At 34.7% G+C, this 18,424-nt stretch overlaps 2 protein-coding genes across 5 annotated transcripts in view; both read right to left on the bottom strand.

Annotated features, from left to right (window-relative positions):
• LOC134532830 (kinesin-like protein KIF12) overlaps nucleotides 1-1,205 on the bottom strand; it is a 63,176-nt gene extending 61,971 nt beyond the window's left edge. Inside the window, exon 1 of one of the 3 annotated variants that reach the window (XR_010075191.1) lies at nucleotides 1,055-1,166. The gene's annotated coding sequence lies outside the window, so the exon portion shown is untranslated. Of the gene's footprint in view, nucleotides 1-1,054 lie in introns of all 3 variants that reach the window. The other 2 variants (XM_063369745.1, XM_063369746.1) reach the window with 2 other exon arrangements.
• Nucleotides 1,206-6,516: 5,311 nt separating this feature from the next.
• On the bottom strand, nucleotides 6,517-17,016 carry LOC134532827 (SUMO-conjugating enzyme UBC9-like). Of its 2 annotated transcripts, none has more exons than XM_063369740.1 (6): nucleotides 16,850-17,016; nucleotides 14,249-14,332; nucleotides 11,974-12,057; nucleotides 10,644-10,761; nucleotides 9,446-9,590; nucleotides 6,517-9,008 (listed from the first exon to the last, which is right to left on the bottom strand). In XM_063369740.1, exons 2-6 carry the CDS (start codon nucleotides 14,312-14,314, stop codon nucleotides 8,942-8,944), a joined length of 480 nt encoding a protein of 159 aa, XP_063225810.1. In that variant the 5' UTR covers nucleotides 14,315-14,332; nucleotides 16,850-17,016; the 3' UTR covers nucleotides 6,517-8,941. The 2 variants fall into 2 exon arrangements, with proteins under 2 accessions (XP_063225810.1, XP_063225811.1); XM_063369741.1 differs by lacking the exon at nucleotides 16,850-17,016 and adding an exon at nucleotides 16,667-16,819.
• Nucleotides 17,017-18,424: the final 1,408 nt, after the last annotated feature.

Here is an 18,424-nt window from a genome sequence, read left to right as displayed (position 1 = left end):
ATTTGTTTACACTAGGGTAGGACTTCTGCTTCTGCCCACTAAACCCTCCAACAATAAAATCGTACATTTTTAAAACTTTGAAAATTTCTTAAAAACGCGTTTTCCGGCCAAACTAGGCGTTTTATCCGAGATCCCACCAGTTTCAAATACTGAACTTTAATAGTTTAATAAAACTTTTGACGAAAGAAAACTTTTAACACGTTAATTTAAGAATGTAAGTAAACATTGTACAACCACAAAAATAAAACAAAACAATACAATTTGGGCTCGCGAGGGGATCCACACGAAGCCAAGCTTGTTCAAACGTACTTTCTTCGTGTTAAAAAACTGGATTCACATTTGTGAGGAATCCGGAGTTCGAACTGCTGACATCTGCTCTCTCTCTGGCTTCCCGAAGTCGCCCCAGGCCACTGCTGGGACGGCTCCTTGCCACAGGCAGAACAGATTCCTTCCGCAATCTCCCGAGCTGAGTCCTTGGCTAACGACTGCACTTCTTTCCGCCCGGCAAAGCACGCTCACTGTGCACATGCTACTATCATCCTGGACTCGCCGCTTGCTCTGCTCCAGCTAATGGAGTTGAAGACTTAGGTTGCTTGGTTTTTATAGGTTTGGCGTCTCCAAGAGTGTTGTGGGAAAAAATTGAAATTGTTACGAAATAAGCAATACTGATATTTCAGGAAATACCACGAACGAGTAAGTCAGTTTAAGATAGCGACATCATACGGTCCTATTGGATGGGGCGAGATTACGACTGCCACTCCTTCCTCCACGAAACCCTACCCAAAAAAAAACTATAATGATAAAAAAAAATCTACTCCATTCCCCACTTAACCTTCGAAGTCAGTTCAATTTCTTTGTGAATAAATAAAATATTAATCAAATGTGCTACCGTGCTGGGTGAAATTTTTCTGTTAACGTCAGTAGATAATCTTAAAATTAGATGAAGCCAAAGTTTTGACAATGACTTGTCAAGACGTCAGAGATGTTAAAATAGCCCTTTGGACGCCCTCCTCCCCCATCAGTTCGGAGCCCGGTCCGCCACTGCAGCACATACCGTCTGTGCTCCTCCGGCGCTGTGCGCGCTCACCGCCAGACTCGCTGTGCCATTCGCGCGACTAGAGGCGGCGCCGCGCGTATCGACTCCCGCGCGTCTCAACCGTTACTGCGTTGATAACGAGCCGCGGCCTCCCCGTCCCCGCTTCAACGCTTCCCCTGGGAGGGGAGGCCGGGGCTATGAACTGCGCGAGCAACACAGCAAAGGGCGTTGCGACGTGACCTTGGTCGTAAGGCCCGTTTTACAATGGCACGGAAACGTGAACGAAATATTAATTTAATAAAAAAAAAAAGCTTCAAAGATCATTGCAGTTGCAGAATTTACATGTATAATAAACAAAAATTGGTTGTCTGTACGGACGATATTTTAACGTGACAATGTCATAACAAAACATTAATAAATGATTGCATACTTTTATGAATAAAATTGAATCATTTTTATTGAATTATCACTATTTTGTATGGATACAAAGATGGAGTGAAATGAAATCTACAATTTAATTGATAAATTTACTTTTATTTGCACTCATTAATTCAAATATGTTTATTACTTTAACGAAGAGATTATTTTAACTATAACTTTTATACATGTTTGCTATTTAACTTCTTCCAATCTGTGTTATTCTATTAAGGATAGGACGCTGATAGGAAAAGTAGGAAACGAATGGGAGTGTTTCAAGGATGATGTGAAGGAAAATGGGTTACCCAACACCAAGATGCAGTCAAAAATAATATATTTGCGCCACGGACTCTGCAGCAATGCTAGGAGGAACCAGGAACGGGTTAGCAAAGAGCAATGAAAATGTTACATTGAAATGCATGAAAACAGAATTACGCCACGGACTCGGTCGCAATGCTAGGAGGTTCAGGTTAGCAAAGAGCAATATAAAATGAGCATAACGGGACACAGCGTAACGGGACAATGTGCGTAACGGGACACTTTTTCGTGCGTACAGCCGGCGTTCATCGATTTATTAGACGTTGTCACGTCAAAATTACTTCCTTGGCTTCTATTGGTCGCTCAGAGCAATTTAAACGGGAAAGCTCAGCATTGCAGAGCTAATCCGTAAGGGTATGTCTCCGGGGTCTGGCTGCCTCTGTTCCGTGAGATCCGTCTCTGTTTCTGTGTAATTGTAAAATGGGCCTAAGTCATGACAAACCTTAAACCTGCAGGAAATTCTTTAAACACAAGTAATTACAAAGAACTTGGATACAAGTAATACCCCAGATAACTCATTCATGATATTCTCATACTCTAGCAGATACACTACCTTATCCTCATACTTGTAACTCATGGACACCAACACTATGTTCATTCTACATGAAACTCTTTATGTTTGGAACAACACTCCTCTTAAAAATGTGTGAAACAAGGACTTTAAATTTAAAAAAAAATTTTCTATAAACCTGAGCTCAATTCAGAATTGTCAAGTAGGTAGTACTTCAACTGATCAGAATCTACTTAAGCTCTGTAATTTAAGCAAATGAAGCTACAATGATCTAGTGGTCAGATAACTCCCCTCCCACCAGGATGGTCTGGGTGTGATTGCCAGTCTGGTCAACCCAGACTTTTCCCAACTGGTAAACATAGCAGAAGTAGCAGGGAGCTGGTGGGTTTTATCAACATGATTCAGTATCCCCTACCAATGCATTTCATTGCTGCACCATCTCTTTCACCCTTCATATGTCTCTAATATCCTTAAGTCTGACAAAGTGACAAGCCATTTTGACCCCTGATTCATTCATTCATTCTGCAAGCACACTGTTTAGTGGCAAGGCACACAGCTAATCAGCCTGAGCCGAGGCACTCAGTATTGGAGGAGACAGGAACACCCCCTCCCTTAGCAAATATTTATGTCAGTAGCAACATTGGTCACTGCAACTCCCTGCCAGGATCAGAGTCCGATGTGAGAAAGCATGGAGGGGTCGCCTCAGTACCGCAGCAGCATTGCTAGCTTGAGTGAACTGTAGCAGTTTGGCCTACAAAAATGATGGCTTGAGACATATTTTTTAATACAGTAGAACCCCTTTTTTACACTATTCAAGAGGATGTTGGAAAATGTTTTATAATGTGGGAAAGTGTAAAATAAGGGAAATACATTGCTCAGAGAACAGTGACAAATTAAGTTTTGATTAAAAATGCTCATTAAATTCATGATTTTAGTTGCATTTCTGAGCAAAATGGTGTATTAACTTGCATTTTGGTACTTTTTTCAAACACACAAATGCTTGCAGATTTAATTTTATTGTTCGAAGTAGTAATGCTTATTACAAATTATTATATTGTAAAAGTGCATCATAGACTCAGTCAAAATGACATTGTATTGGTGAAATAAATATTATAAAACATTTAAGTATCATGAATGTATTTGTTAATTTAATATGTTACCCCTATGATTAAGCAGAATTCATAAAATAATAAAAACAATAAAACAGAACACTCCAATTTTAAAAACAAAAAGGGCCTAAAAATAAAACCATAAAATCTAGTCTAGTAATAGCGTTCAGGAACCATTCACATTCATACTCATGTTGCAAAGTAATTTGTACACCACAATGTCTACTGCCGGCTAAAATGTTGACAGATGGACGAGGTGGCACACTGTTCCATAATATAACATAAAATGCTGGGCTGGCTGATTTTCTACCAAAATTAAATGGCCTATTTCTTCTCCAAAAACCTCAACTTGTTTACTAAGTTGTCTAGAACGTGTGTTAAAGGACATCAAGTCAACAAAATAAAAACCTGATATGGAAAGGAATAGAGGCTGCATGGATAAATGACTCCTCTTGAATTATGTAGGGGTGAACATTGAATAAATTTCCACTCCCTTTTTTTTTCCCTCCATGACATTTTTTTTTTTTTCAAAATCTACACTAATTAAAAATATAGCAAATAAAATGTTGAACTAAAAAATAAGGTTGTACATATAAATATCAATATACAGTAGAATCCCGCTAATCCGAATTGGGACCGAACCCTGTTCGGATTAGGCAGAATTTTGTCATATAATGCCATAATTGTCTTTTTGAAGCGTATTTAGTGTCTGATATTTCAAATATGTATGTAAGGTCAGACGAAAAATACGCCTTTATTATTTAGCATACATATTTAGTATCATATATTTTTAATTACTCACATAGCCTAAACTGCCATTTCAAATATTCTGAGTTTAACAAATCCAACAGCCTACATTACGTGACAACATTAGGTCGAATTGAAGGGCTGTTCGTGAGTGTGTATTAGTGGAAGGGCAGTGACCTTCAACCAGAGTAAATAAAGTTCCCATCCCCCTTCCCGCATAGGATTGCGCATTCCTCTCCTCTTCCGTTCCCAACAATGAGGAGTCAGACAGTCAGTGCGTCACATGCTACTACTGTGTCACCTGCTACTGCGCACTTGCCCTGTGTTTTGTGAGCCCTTGTGAGCGGTGTGTAGTGTGGTTTTTTACATTCTGTGCTTGTCCCTGCTGTTGGTCATCATGACAAACAAGCGTAAACATAACTCATGTACATTAAAAGAAAAACTGGAAGTGCTGAAAAGACTTGACAAAGGTGAAAATGCCACTCTAATATCGAAAGAATTCGGTGTCGGCAAAGCAACCATTTCCGATTGGAAAAATAACAGAGGTAAAATTGAGCAGTTTTGTACAACCACAAGTGAAAAAATTATTGAAAAACGTAGCAAAATGACAGTGTCTTCTTACGAAAAATTGGACGAAGCACTTTTTTTATGGTTTACCCAAGAAAGACAAAAAGGAATCCCTATCACTGGCCCTCTGATTTAAGAAAAAGCGCTTCATTTGAACAAGCTCATGGATGGTGACACATCATATACAGCTAGTTGCATCGCAAGAGGAACAATCTCCATCAGGGTTTAAAATTGATAAACAATGTCTAACTGTGTTAGCCTGCTGCAACGCTTCTGCCACAAATAAGCTTCCACTGATGGTTATCGGCAAATCGGCCAAACCACGCTGTTTTAAAAACATGAACATGAACACTCTTCCCGTATTTTACAAAAACCAAAAGAAAGCTTGGATGGATTGTGTCTTGTTTCAAGACTGATTTGAAAAACAATTTGTGCCAAAAGTATAGGCTTTTAACAAAGCAAATAGATTGCCTTCTAGTGCTTTGTTACTCATGTCATAGACAATGCTCCGTCACATCTTGAAGAAATGCAACTGGTTTGCGGTGATATCAAAGCCATTTTTCTCCCACCTAACGTCACTTCAATTTTGCAGCCAATGAACCAAAGAGTTTTGCAGGCTTTGAAACAGAATTACAGAAAAATGCTTCTTCGTAGCCTGCTTTAAGAGAATGAAGAACTGACAATCTTGCATAAACACAAGAAAATCACCATCAAAGATGTCATTTACTGGGTAGCAGAAGCTTGGGAGAAAACACAAAAGGAATCTTTACAGTAATCATGGAAAAATCTCTGGCCTGATTTAGAGTTTGTCCAAACGGTCTTCCCCTCGGCAAAAGAAAAGTTTGAACTTCTTCAACTAGTAAAAAAAATTGTACCAGGTTGCGAAAATGCAGATGAGTGCGTTGAAAAGTGGACGGCTATTGACTGTGGCCACGAGGAATACACAGATGAAGATATCGTAATAGCTGTGCAGGGAACGTCAACTGATCTCGATGCAGACGACAGTGAGGAGGAAGGGAACGCGCCGACTGATTTTGTTTCTCACACTGCAGCAGCCACTGCCCTTGATATGGTTTTGCGCTACGTCAAGCAACATGCCGATGGAACCCCAACAGTTGTTATGTTTATGCGGCGTTGGCGAAACATTGCATCTTCAAGCCGATTTAGTGCATTGCTTCAAAGGAAGATTACAGACTGTGCCTCTTAGATAATGGTTTGCTTTTTCAGTTTTTTTTTTGTGTCAATCCTGTATAGAACATGAATTCTACATAGAGTATGTAAGTAAATTCAAAAATTTTCAATACGTACATGTGTGTTTAAGTACTATGTACATAATCCTTTTTTTTATTTTTTCAGTTAGACAGTGAAATAGATAAATTATAAGTTTCTTATGTACATATTAATAAACGTACAACATTACTTGAAAAACTTGTTTTTCTTTACTTTTCCTAGTTCTTAAATGTTATAAAAATTAATTTTTTTTTGTCCTAGGCCTGTTTGGATTAGGCAAATTTCGAATTAGCGGGCTTCGGATTAGCGGGACTCTACTGTAATCCTATCTCAATAAAAATATCTTATACCAAAGTTAATGTGTGCCATTTATGATGCAGAATAGTTATGTAAATACTTGAAAAATTAAATTCTTGGGCTTTATAAGAGGATAAAGGAGAAGCATACAAATTATTGGGGATTATAATCTCTTTGCCAGCTGTTTACTTTCAATTTCATTCCTTTTGTTGGTGGAAATGATATATTTTTTTGGATTTGGGAAGGGGAGAAATCTCCTGAATCAGGCTTCACAAAAAAAAGCATAAAATACAAAAATGTTTATTTAATGTATTCTTCCTAGCTTGTAACATGACATGTACAGAATCAAGTCCATCCTTTACAAAAATTAACAGACATTGTTGTTCATATACAGAAGAATATACAGTAAAATCCTGTATGATAAATCTTTGTTTTCCTGCTCACTAAGTTCAAATAATGTTATTTTTTACTTCACACCTAATTTGACCCTTTTAAAAAGTTTTTCCTGAATAAAAAATCTAAAAGATTCTAAGTTTCTTAAGAAAAAATAATGTACACTTAATATGCACTTGATTTCCATACGTAATCTGTGAATTTTCAGCATACTTTTCTTTTTAATTTTTATTACAAATGTTTACAAAGTTAAAAGGCAAAAATTACAATAACTTAAAATTCTTAAATCAGAAAAACATTGCTTCAAAATGATATGAAGAATAAAGTTGGTAAATTGTTCATTTTCATTCACAAGAATTTGTTTCTTCAATTTGGTAAAATTATTAACTATTATGTAAAATAAGCAATTTCTATACTAAACTTTCAACTGTAGTGAAATTATATTAATATTTCATTTAAGTATTACGAACATTGAACAACAAAATTTCTCTGTACCAATCAAAACACCCAATAAGATAAGCAGATCATAAGATCGTAAAGAACATGCCAATATTAAATGTGTCTACATTAATTTTTCAGAAGTTTAAACAAAGAAAATTGTATATTTTAGAGCACAGGATTTTTCAGCACATAATGCAATATCTGTCATATGACAAATCAAATCTTTTCAAACAAAACATAAACAAATTTCAAACCTGTTAAAACCTGTTGCACCATTGATTCCTCCTTCCTGTATTAAAAAAGACATAATGCTTGATTTTACATTTTTAAACATACTCGAGCCTGCAATGGAAACCTTAACTTTTCACCAATTAAGAAACCTAGGCTGTATACGGTTAAGCAGTAATTCAATTAGGTACATAAAATAAACCATTCGCTGACTACCTATAACTTTTTTAGCCTGTTACCATATCGTTGCATGAAACAAAAGTCCCATATCAGTAAACTGTACTACCCTACAACAAACAATACTACAAATAATGGAAATACTTTCATTCACCTGTTACAATGTTAAGATGACACAATGACATACATAACATGGCATTCATTATGTAATTGCTAAAAAAATTTTTTATACAAGTTGGTTGAATTGTAGTAAATAATTTGGTAGTTTTCACAGGATTTGTTGGAGCCAAAAGAAGCTAAAACAAGAATAAATTTTTGATAGTCTTATTTTTGTTGGTCTAACCCCTCCCCCCTCCTGCGCCAAAGGGTCAAAGAAAAGTGACTGGTCCGGTGTTCCTCCACCAGAAAAGTTTTCAACTTTAATACACATTTTTGTCTGATGACCTTCAAGTGATTTTCTCAAAATTTCAAAATTTTTAAATAAAAAGAGACTTATAAGATTGATCCTAACACAATGTACTACTGCTTCAAAAAGAAGAATACTTACGCTATAATTTATCATATACAGTGGCCATAAACTCAGCCATATGTTCGTTATTTTAGGCTGGTTAATGAGTTCCTCTAGAGAAAGTATGATCCCTCCCTGCCTCTCCTGACTATGCCCTTATACATCAGTGAATAATTAAAAGATACTAAGAAAAAATACATTAAATTATTTTTTTCCTATTACACTTGCCTTCGGTACATTCACATTTTAACCTGTGCCGTGCTGCGTAACACTACCTACCAAAAACACCTATTTTGTCATCTATAACAAAACAGGTGCATATTTTTATCTTCAATTTCCTGAAACTGTCGGACAAACACACAGCAATATCAAATTAAATAATTTTAAACACAAATGTGTTCAAGCTCATGCTCATTCAATCACTCAGTGAGTTCATACTGAATCTTCGTCAGTAGCGAAGAATGAGTCACGCACTGTGGGCATTTCACTGTTAATTTCTTTAAGTCAATGTATTAAATACAGGACATAAATATTTTTTTTTTATATTTATGTTGTGACATTTTACCCTTTTTCCAAGCATTATAATTTACAAAATAATGGCTATTCTAACATCAGAATACATAAGCAGCAAATATTTTCATAGTGCTTTTGGTATCAACACAACACATTTAGTAAATAAGATGCAGAAATGATTGTTTCAAGTTAACTACAATGTACACATGTAATAAACTCAGTCTCACTTAACACGTATAAAATTATATCTAATACAAAGGAAATAAAGATTCCTTTTCTGGAAGATATGAAACTGCACACTAATTTGCAGTCTCACATTATGCAAGGGATCGAAATGAACGGTGATAGAAGAAACAACACACTGCGAGCTAGCTCGCCGGCTGCAGTGTTGAAATGAGGATGATGCTCCCGTCTGAAGAGATGGTGAAGTGCGGGACTGCCAGAGCAGTTCACTCCTGCGGGGCCATTGCACGTGCTTGCGCCCGCACTCGCTTCTCGTACTCCAGCCTGTTCTGGCTGCAAACACCAGAAACACACACACACTACATCTCACGATGCTCAACACAGCTGCCAACTTACCCACATCTCACACTACCCTTACCCTCAAAAACATAAATGTACCAACTATAGTTAACTGATATCAGCTTGGTTTTTTTCTTAGAAAAGTTGGCAAATAACACCGCATGTTTCAGTCACGGAAACATTTTTGTCATTTTAACCAAAATAGAACAGCAATAATGTATGTTGCAAGTTAAAATATTTGTTTTTCTAGATAACACTACCATTTTTTTGAAAATGATAGTGGTGGTGCAGGCAATATGATTTTTGCTGACATTATGAATTTATTTTGGCTTTAAATTTCATGGACAGCATTGTCTTTTAAAACATTTAAACAGAATATTATCTTTGGAGAATTTGATTACTTCCTAGATCATTTCAGTATACATAATTACCAGTAAATGGTGTACGCTTCAGCTTGGGCAGGATCTTTAATGTTGGGTTCGTTCAGAAGATCCTGAATGCCCAGCAGGATTTGTTTTATCGTTATCGCTGGGCGCCAATCTTTCTCTTCATCCAACAACGAGAGGCAAACTGTTCCTGAAACAACATAAAACAACATAAAACAAAATTATTGCAAAATTATTTTTATTGCTTCACACAGGAAAAATACATCCTTGATGTACCTAAAAATACTTCAAAATACATTCCAACCAAAAATCCAATTTTTTTCTGGATTGTGCTATCAATTTTTAAGTAATAATTTTGTGATTTTAACCTATAAAGGCATGAACAAAATTTTTTTTTGTACAAAACCAAATGAGAATGTTACTAATTTGTAAATTTTTGATTTATTTGTATAAATGAATAAAATTTAGTTTCTAAACATTTAACTTATTTAAAACTTAATAATAATATTCTAAACAAAAGAAAATAATAAATTCCAATTTTCCATAGTCCCTACACATAACACACAACTTTGTTTATTTAGCTACTTGCAAATCTCATCATAACTGAAACCAACACCACACAAACTGGGCTGTGTCACAGGACTTGAACAAAGTCGGGTGCAATCTTCAGCTCATGTTCACTCAGGTATGCACCTGCTTTGCTTCAGCTGATACATACAGTATTATCATATGTGAGAAATCATTCTTTTCAGGCAAAGCCTTCATACTTGAAAAACCTTTAAAAAAAAACCATATGCTCATGTCTATTAAAGCCTAACGCTGCTTATAAAATAAAATAATGTTTCAAGTTCATTGAAGTACAGATGTAAATGTAAAAAATTAGCATTTTTAAGAGAAACATTTTTGCAGAAGATAAAAAGTCAGAAATATATGTACTTAAAAAAGTGCCATATTAACTTTTATGCTTAAAACATCATTATCATTGTTTTAATTTCCATGGAAAAACATATTTCCTGAACTTGTGACACTGAGAAAACATACACAGAACATCATTTACTGTAGCATGCTAAAGGCCTCAATACTAAGAAACATTGTACCTAGAAAATTTTTTCTTAGATACATGGGTATTTTGACAGCTCGTAAATCCATAACATTTGTGTTCCACCGATTTCCAATAAACTCACTAACTGCTATTATACTACAATTTAACAATCATAGAAACAGACCATCCATGCAAACTCACCCGATGGGTAAACATTTGGATGAAAAAGAGGTGGCTCAAACTTGCACTTAGGTGGACTTGAAGGGTAGTCGTCCTTGAAGATCATGCGCAATCTGTACAGGCCACCTTCCCAAGGTGTCTGACAAAAAAATCACAATAATTTGGTCAAAATACAATAAAAAAATCACGCTAATTTTGGCAATTTACAATATTCAATGCATTACAGTCTCTCATAACACTAAAACAAAACAAAAATTATTCTACTTTAAACCATGTAAATTCTTAAATAATTTGCAATGTCACATAGTTTTTTTTATTTATTTATTGCCTTATTTTAAGTGGCGAAGTTAAGGGATACCGCTTTAGCATTAAAAAGTAACTGATATCTAACAAATTCTATGAGTGATACAATATAACATATAAGCCAATTTTGCAGCTTTTTAGTTGAATCGGCATTTCTGCAGATACACGGTACACTTGTTAATTTTCAGCCGATATTACTGAAAAAAAGAGTGTCCACCATAACCTAAAAATCTAAGAGAACATGACTACAGTAAAACCCTAATCTTACGACCCCGTCAATTATGACCTCTTTTTGAGGAACCGTGAAAAAAATATATTAGAACTGTCCGTAAATTAATAAGGCTTTATAGCTGTCTTGAAAACAGCACACAACCCTGAGGCCGTCCGGTGGTTAGTCACATTCAACACTTGGCAAAGGAAACTTGTATGAATCTGTTAAAAAAATGTGACTGGCTGTAAACATCCTGACATGGTAAGACATGTTTTTTGAGTAGATATACACAGCTACCATCCTGATGCAAGCCCGCCCCTTCGCCCTAGTGTTCTAACTGTTGCTGGTGATGTTTATCTTGAAAGCTTCTGGCTTCTCTCTCCAGAGCTGCTGCTGACAATCTGAATAGTGGAATGGCGGAACAGAAACATTGGTTGAATGCTTGGGCGCCATTGGAAATAAATATGCATTACAGGAAGCGAATTGATTAAGGAAAGGGCAAAATATTGTTCGTTGATTCGTCACATTATTAATTTTTTGCATTACTAATTAATTGCATTGTATTTAATGTTACACAAGTGTTGTTTCCATTGTGCGTGCACATAAATAAAAATTCAAAAATTATTTTTGTGTTTTTGGTTTATGGAAGTAAAATTTGGCATGGTTAACCCGCAAACTGGATAACCCGCACCCGGATAATCGGGAGTCTACTGTTCTCACAAATTATTACTAATGAATATTAGCCCTGCAATAGAGCATAAGTTAGTATAGACATTAGACAACAACAATATCATCATGATCTTACTCTATAAGATTCTCCTGAAGTTATTAACTTACTGATTTCTTTCCAGGAATAGCACACTCCCACATCATCAGGTTCAGTGAACCATCTGTGTTCTTAACAGGACGGGCAACAAAACCCTGAAGAAAAAAAACAACACTCAATTATACTGTACAAAATAAAGCAAAGAAACACTATTTTGAAAATAAATCTGTAAAATACTTCGAGAAAATTAGAAAAATTACTGTTCAATCTTCTTTAATATTAAAGGCAGTTTAATTATTTAAAACTAATTACATTAGTAAGACTTCTTTTATTTCTCTTTTAACAGCATGCACTTTGGATTTAAGTAATCTCTAATCTGACATAACATTTCCCTTAAATTTTTTAATGGACCAACTAATATTTCAAATAAAATTCTTATGAAGATTCTATAAATATTAAATTTCATAACTCATGTTTTAATGTTTTTTTTTTAATTTATACTTAATTCTTTACAGTTAGTTTTTCTAGTTAAAAGCAAGTGGGGATATTATATTTCAAAGGGATATTTTTAGTGAAGTACTAAGAGGTCTATAGACTAGTAATTTTCATTGAAAAATATTTATATTAAGATTCCTTGAGCAGACTGTTTCTATTCACCTTGATACTTATAGTCCCCCAATTTTGAGGTATAAAGTTGCAAAGTAATAATTTCCATTAACACTACAAACCGACACTGCCAGCTAGAAAAAGAAAACTAACATGTTTGTTTCCTGAAACTGAAACAATACATTATTTAATATGATTAAGCATACAACATTTAATTTGTTTTAAATCAATACACAGCTGTTTGTATCACTTAAATTTGTCTGATGTTAATAAAAACACATGAATACATGATGGAAAATACCAGCTGCAGCAGTGAAACAGGCTATTTGGCAACCCTAGAAATAGCAATTTACTTTAGGAAACAGAAAACTGGAGAGGTGCCAAATGGACAACAAACCTCTGCCATTGACCCTGATATCTGTATCCAGTCAAGATAGCATCTTGGACCGGTGAACCACGTGCTTTTGCCAAATGGCATTTTTTTTTATAAAAAAAAAGACAGCTACATGGCAATTGTGAATTGTTGGAACTCGTGAATGACAACCCAGGCCTGTGCGACAATCTGATCATGAGCGATGAGGTCAATTTTTTTGTCATGCTTTGTTAACAAGCAAACCCTTAGATTCTGGTCACGTGGAAATCCTGACACACTTCATGAAAAGTCACTTCACAATCAATAAGTGGTAGTGTGGTGCGGCGTATCATCATTTGGAATCATCGAACCTTATTTTTTTTAAGACGATCGCGGCAATGCTGTTACTGATACGTTATAGTCACATGTTAAACCATTTCCAAGTGCCACAGATTGCTGATCATGTAACTGGAAACACATTTTTCCAACAGGACGGGGCCATACGCCATACCTCACGGATTTCCATTAACGTGCTACAGAACATCTTTCCTGGTCATCTCATCTACAAGAACAGAGACATTTCCTGGCCTCCAAGATCCCCTGACATTTCAGCGTGTGATTTCTTCCTTTGGGGTCACTTGAAACCTGAGATCTTCCGATGTAACCCACATCATCACACATGTTCCGCAAGTTCCCGGTTAATGGAATTTTTAATTTTTAATATGGTATTTTTTTATTTTTAAGTAATAAGTAATGCAATAGGTTGGTTTTATAGGTCACATTGTAGAATAAAATATGGGAAAAAAGAAAAGTTACTGATGAAAGTCTATGGTCTTTTAAATATTATTGTAAAAATTAATCTTTACAGTCTATGGAGTTTTTCAAATATGGACCAACCACCCCAAAAAAAAATCCTGGATACGCCTATGAAACATGCTAATATGACAAATTACTGTTCTGTAACTAAGATATTGATAAATTCCCACTGCTTCCAAGGTTTTTAACTTTTTTTTTTAATTCCCAGAGTTTTCCAGATTTCCCATTTGAAATTCACAAAATCCCATTTTTATTTCTATTTATTTGTTATAGATAAACCAAAGTCTGGTTTATTCAAATGGGTTTTATTATTAAAAAAACACAACACGAAACCAGCACGTTGGGAAAATGACTGCCAACCCTGCATAGTATTTTATTAATGCTACAGAATATATTCTTCCATGAAATACATAATATTCTAGTAATATTAGTATGTATTTTTGCTATAACCTCAAAATTTGGCAAGAAAGATGATTATGTTTTAGTATTTGTTTTTCTCATTTCAAAAATGCAGTTCGCTTAAAATACAAAATTTCAAAATAACATTCTCATGTGAGATAATTCTAACTTACAAATGGATGTTCTTTTCTCCAAGCCTTTCTCTCTTCTGCTAGTCTAGCAATGGCAATCCCAGACATCAGGGAGGCTACTAAAACCTGCAAAACAACAATGTAAAAATACCATTACAGGCAAAAATGTTTGTAACAATGTATTAATGAACATTAAAACATTTTTATATGCAAAGAATGTGTAATTATTTCTCATACACCAAAAAAAAATTATATCAGTTATGTGTTTTGTTTAAACCAGCTTTTTTTTTATGTTAGTTATTTGTTCTCAGCCATTAAACATCCCACTTATTGCCACTCATATTGAATTAGCAAAGATATAACATCAAAGAACTTAAGTCCAGCAAATCTGCACTGGGACTTAACCACAAAAAGCGTATTTCCGCACAGGAGAAGGATTCTCAAAAAAGGATTTCCCACAAAATAGGGATTTAGAGTAGTCATGGATTTCCCACAAAATAGGAATTTTTTTTAAATTTATAAATTTATTTATTTCCTATTTTTGACTACAATTCACAAATTAATTTAATTTTAGAGTATTTAGCTATTTATAATTTACAACTTATTCAGATAATTTAAATGATAAGTTCTTGATTAGTATTTTGTTTTTCCCTGTAAATAACAAGAAAATTTAATTAGCAAACTTTTATTGTTATTAGAGTACAATTAGACATTTTATTCAAAAAATTAAGATATTTTATTAAAAAATACATTATTTAAAACCAAAACACTTGGTTTGAACCATAGTGGTTTAAATCAGTCAACCCTGATTCAAACATTTTTTTTTTCACAAAACATCCCTTCATAACGTGTTTTGGGTAAATCAACAAACACCAAGCAACGTGCCCGGGATGCTAAGCCATTCAGGGAGTTCCAAATTCAGCCAGCTTGAAGACCAAGAACTGTAACCATGAGTGCAATGGATCAGTGACAATTGACGTGGGGAGAATCAGGAGCACCCCGAGGAAACTGGCATGGTGTAACTGGCACAAAGTGTCCAACACACAACACAAGTGAGTATACACCAGGTTAGTTGATTTACACCACAATACTTTTAAAACAAGTCTTTTTATTAAAAATGAAATGGTTTTAGGAGTTTTTCAATAAATTATAATGGACTTGATAGTATATCAAATAAAAATTATTTAACATGTCTTTCTACCCTTATTTCCACCCCTTGCAGTAATGTTTTGTGATATAAAATTAACTTTAGACAAAAGTTTTCCACAATATTTAAAAAGTTAAACAAAAATAAACGTTAATTCAATAGAGTACATGGTAGAAAATTTTTATTTATTTTCTTATTTCAACCCCAGTTTTTTCAACCCTTTGCAGTAATGGTTTGTACTATCAAAAATTGCTTGAGACAAAGTTTTAGGTAAAAATAATAATATTTAAAACAATTTGAACAGATTCGATAGTGTACCTACTAAAGCAGTTTTGATTTTTTTTAATTCTACCCCTCATTTTTTCAACCCCTTGCAGGAACGGTTCCTCTAAAAAAAATTGCTTTATACAAAAATTTTTGAAAAAAATATTTGTACAAACAATTTGAAAGGATTTGATAGTGTACCTAATAAGGGAGTTCTGATTTTTTTTTATTCTACCCCTCATTTTCAACCCCTTACAGCAATTATACGTCTAACCAAAAATTGTTCCAGTTAAAAGTTTTACATAAATTTATAATGTTTACAAACAATTCTAATGAATTTTATAGTGTGTCTAACAAGGGAGTTACATTTTTTTTTAATTCTACCCCTTTTACTAAAAACAGGAGCAAGTGTGAAAGACAAACACATCTACCTGCAACACTTCATGCCCCCCCCCCCCCTTTTTTTTTTTTAAATTATTTTTGTCTTTGAAGAGACTGGAGTTGGAACAAAGGCAAAGAATAATTTTCACCAAAAATTTCCCACTCTTCCGAGATCTCACTACAGAGTAACTTAGAATCCACTGTAAAAAGCAAGCCCCTTCGCAGGATTATCAAACATTATTTGTATGCTGAAATCCTAGTGACTTGCTCTTTGGAGTACAATAGCCACTTGCAATTTTTAACCAGTTGGACGACAAACTGGAGGGACTACGTCCTCCCCCCCCCCCCCCCCCCCAATATTTTGCACACCTACACATACAGATACGAGCAAAATTATAACACTTAAACTTGGAACTGGCCCAAGAAGCACCCAGAAACGTATAAAAACAAATAAATAAAACCATAGCCCCTGCCAGTGAGTACAGAGATTTTAATAAATTGTCAAAGTGCAATCATTAATTAAACAAAACAAAGTGTAATAAGGATTCTTTCTACCTTGTCCCACATACATACTGCGCCGCTTGGGAATATGAGTACATAGTCGTGGAATACGTTGCAAACTTACCTCCCGCCATAAAAATATTCTCAAATTAGATAATTCTACCTACCTTGTAACATAGAAAACGAGATCAATCTACAAATAAAGGATTACTTGAGCTGTAATTTCGTGTAGTATTTCGAAGCCGCAGAGGGTGAATTTATTTTTTAATTGTAAACACTCATCAAACGTTTGTGCCTAACCAGAAGCTCACGCCCCCCTAAATATGCATTAACAATGCTTTACTACTTACTTGATAAAAAAAAACTCAAGATTTTCGTGGCAACACACTGAAACTTATATATAAAATTTGTATGACAACTAAACATAAAATGCTATTGAATCACATAAATTTCAATAGCTGATCAAAAATAATTTACTTCCAATACTGTCTCTAGTACAACCAAAAGAATTACTCAACTATATTGAATCATACTGAAATATATTCCGATATTAAAAATAATTTTCAATACAAATACTTCCTTAAACTTGATACTCAATACTACTTAAATAAAATCAGCATAGAGAACTCGTGTCAATCAAGAATTGGTAGAAAATAAAAGAACTTGAATAAAATAATTATACTCGTGGTGGTAGTTAGAGCTCGTTTGCATAGGTTTAGGAACAAATAGTGGAAGATACTGCGTTTGGTTGAGATTAAGACGTCCGTAGTGTGAACGGTGTATACCTAAAGCATTATTACAAACAATTTTTATTGCGAATTTTATAAACATATGTATATTAAAGTGTTAAAAGTGAATCGTAAATTTATGTCATAACATTATAGCATTTATATGGTGAGCAACTCCAACTTAATCAATATCAAGTCTTTAAAATGTTCCAATTTGATTTTAATTGTTTTTATTATGTACTGACTACGTACCCCCTGTGGTAAAACAAACACGGTCTCCGACTTACCAGTACCAGATCCCACTGGCGGAAAACACCTCTAACCCTCTCCCGAGTCAAAGATGTAACTATGCCGACTAGTGATGGGCAGAACGGTTCTTTTGACCGAATCGGTTCTTTAGGATCAGTTCCGTGAAATGATTCGTTCATCTCGTTCTTTTCTGTGTATGGGATCTGGCTCTTTTATCAGGTGTCGTAACTAATGAAACAAGATTATTTATATTTTATTACTTTTTAAGTTACAAATATTAATATACAGACTATTTACACTCTATTGACAGTCAAGTGTTTACATGTAGACCAACACATTTAGAGGAAAAAAGACAAAAATTTAATACTACTGCGATTCAGTATGAAGAGAGACAAATGAAGTACATTAATTAACCCAAAAATGGTAAGTGTGAACTTTTGTGGTTACTTTCCCTGTTATTTTTAATCCATACCGTTTTTTTTTCTTTTTTTTTTCCCCAAATTTGTGTATACGAATGTGAAAAAGCAATTTTAAACCACTACTTAACAATTGACATTTTCAGGTATAGATACTTTTCATGTTACCTACCCTATTTTATTTGATCAGTTATCGTTTGCTCTTGTGAACATGCGCACGCTGTGATTACTAATTCTTCAGACTCCTGACGTCATGAATAATTTCACGAACGAATCAGACCGGGCGCGTGGCCGGTTCTCTCATCTCGTTCTCGTTCTTCCGAATCTTTCAAGGTACCGGCTCTCAAACAGCCGGTTCTTTACATCGCGAACGAATCGCAAGATTTCGTTCTCTCAAAGATTCGTTCTTTTTGAACGAATCGTTCACGAACGACCCATCACTAATGCCGACACAGGAGGGTGTTCAGTGTTGTTATATGCGGCCAGCATTGTTAATTATTCTTTAATTTCTGTTTGTGCTCACGCAATGTGC

This window comes from Bacillus rossius, chromosome 6, assembly GCF_032445375.1.
Source record: "Bacillus rossius redtenbacheri isolate Brsri chromosome 6, Brsri_v3, whole genome shotgun sequence".
Classification (NCBI taxonomy): domain Eukaryota; kingdom Metazoa; phylum Arthropoda; class Insecta; order Phasmatodea; family Bacillidae; genus Bacillus; species Bacillus rossius.
This window is presented reverse-complemented; position numbering and strand designations above follow the sequence as displayed.

Coding starts and splice junctions, on each gene's coding strand:
- LOC134532827 (XM_063369740.1), bottom strand. CDS start 14,314: ATGTCTGGGATTGCCATTGCTAGACTAGCAGAAGAGAGAAAGGCTTGG. Junction 10,762..11,973: donor CTATTCCTGGAAAGAAATCA/GTAAGTTAATAA, acceptor TTTTTTTGTCAG/ACACCTTGGGAAGGTGGCCT. Junction 9,591..10,643: donor TCCAAATGTTTACCCATCGG/GTGAGTTTGCAT, acceptor ATGTTGTTTCAG/GAACAGTTTGCCTCTCGTTG.